At 46.1% G+C, this 1,934-nt stretch overlaps 1 protein-coding gene across 1 annotated transcript; it reads right to left on the bottom strand.

The window, feature by feature from the left end:
• Nucleotides 1-368, bottom strand: LOC117064522 (translation machinery-associated protein 7-like). The gene has a single exon (XM_033178607.1). It carries the CDS (start codon nucleotides 340-342, stop codon nucleotides 148-150), a length of 195 nt encoding a protein of 64 aa, XP_033034498.1. The 5' UTR covers nucleotides 343-368; the 3' UTR covers nucleotides 1-147.
• Between the last annotated feature and the right edge of the window lie 1,566 nt (nucleotides 369-1,934).

The raw sequence follows: 1,934 nt of genomic DNA, 5'->3' as shown, positions 1-1,934 counted from the left end.
TATAAAAGTTTATTCTTAAATGTACAACAGCTCCAAGACAACACTTGATTCCAGCTTTAGGTGGCAAAAGATGTTATGGCAGGGAATATAGACGTTTAAATAAGGATGAAATAAAGGGTCACCATCTCCTCAGGCACAAGAAACAGCTTACTTTTTGCCAGATTTCTTAATTCCACCTATGGCCAAGGGCCCCTTCCCCATGGCCTTTGCTTTTAGCTCCTTGAGTTTCTTCTGCTCCTCTTTTTGTTTCTGCTTGAAAGCCTTATCTTCCTCGTCCATCTCCTTGGCCTGCTTCTTAGGCTGTTTCAGTGGCTTCTTCTTGCCACCTTCGTGGCCGGACATGGCGCCTGCCGCCCCTTCCCCCTGTGCCACAATTAAAAAAAAAAAAAAAAATGAATGCAAGGAGCCTGCGAGGAGATATTTGGTAGGCAGAATTGTGGAGACTGGGAGTGAGAAGAGTCAGTCAGTGGTATCCACCAAGTTTCTGACAATAGCAACACACGGGTGGCGATGCTATTTATCAAAATGGGAAATTACAAAGGTAGAAATAGAAAGACCTAGAGTTCCTTTTGGGGCATGTTGTGACTGAATTGCCCGAGAAGCATCTTAGCAGAATTTCAGGAGGCAGTAGGCTACCTGCTATGTCTTCCTCATGCTTGTGACCTCATATTTCCAGATGGCTGCTACGTTTCTAGGCTTCCTGTCCCTGTGCCATCAGAAAAGAAGGCGTGAGGGAGGAGTGCAGGAGGGCAAGAGAAAATGTCTTCCCAGAAACTCAGCGTATGTCTCAGTGGTCAGGTGAGTGTCCCCTGGCCACTCTTTGCTGCAGGGAATGGGGTGGGGGAGTAATTTTACTCAGCACCATCCAAGGTAAATAAAGCTGGACAATAAAGTGGTAAGGACAGCTTTTAGCCCATACTATTACAATTGTAGTAGGGAAGAGGGTCCAGTGTGAACTGAACTCAACTCTGATTTGCACAGAAGTGAGTGGGTATTTTAAAGGGAGAATGGGCCTGCTGCTGTGGTTCACACCAGTAATCCCAGCACTTTGGGAGGTGCAGGCAGGAGGTGTTGAGACCTTGTCACTACAAAAAAAAAATTATCCAGGTGTGATGGCACATGGCTGTGGGCAACAAAACGAGGCCCTGTCTTGATAAAAAATAAAGGGAGAGTGAGGCAGCAGGGAGGGGCTGAGTGGGGCTCAGTAGAATTAGGCTGAAAAATTACAAGGGTTGGTCACTGTAAATGCCCATGAGGCAGCTACATCTGCCAGCTGGCATTTATCACAGTTAGGATTGCACACAGGCTGGGAGACAGAGGCACCTTCCTTCCTGATGATTATCATTGTAAAGGGATTACCTTCACATGCTTGAGGAAGACACCCCTGAGTTGTAGGTGATACCTAGACATCTCCAAGGGGACAGCGAGAGGATCCTCAATTGTAAGCCCTTTGTAGTAAATGCTCTGAAAGTGGTGGGGCTCATCCTCAGGGGTTGGCTAAAAACAAATAGTGAATTCTCCTCGAAGCCTTTTCTTTTCTCAGGCAGGTACTTTAAGGGGGCCTAGGGTCATCCTAGGGATGCAGCCTGGAGCTGTTAGAAATGACCCTAGTGTCTGGTCAAGTCTTTTAGTATGGAGGGTATGTTCCATTCTCCATAATGGGATTATTACGCATTATATGCCTGTATCAAAATATCTCATGTACTCCATAATATATGCACCAAGGTAAGTGCATAAGTATATGCACCTACTATGCATTAAACATAAAAATACATCTTGCAGTCAAAGATTTTTTAAAAAATACATGGGCCGGGCGTGGTGGCTCATGCCTGTAATCCCAGCACTTTGAGAGGCCAAGGCCGGCGGCTCGCAAGACCATCATGATCCAGAAGCCAGGAGATCAAGACTATCCTGGCTAACACAGTCAAACCCCA

This window comes from Trachypithecus francoisi, unplaced genomic scaffold (assembly GCF_009764315.1).
Source record: "Trachypithecus francoisi isolate TF-2019V2 unplaced genomic scaffold, Tfra_2.0 Lachesis_group2, whole genome shotgun sequence".
NCBI classification, from domain to species: Eukaryota; Metazoa; Chordata; class Mammalia; order Primates; family Cercopithecidae; genus Trachypithecus; species Trachypithecus francoisi.
This window is presented reverse-complemented; position numbering and strand designations above follow the sequence as displayed.

What these genes read in the sequence shown, in the direction of transcription:
- LOC117064522 (XM_033178607.1), bottom strand. Translation starts at nt 342, where the DNA reads ATGTCCGGCCACGAAGGTGGCAAGAAGAAGCCACTGAAACAGCCTAAG.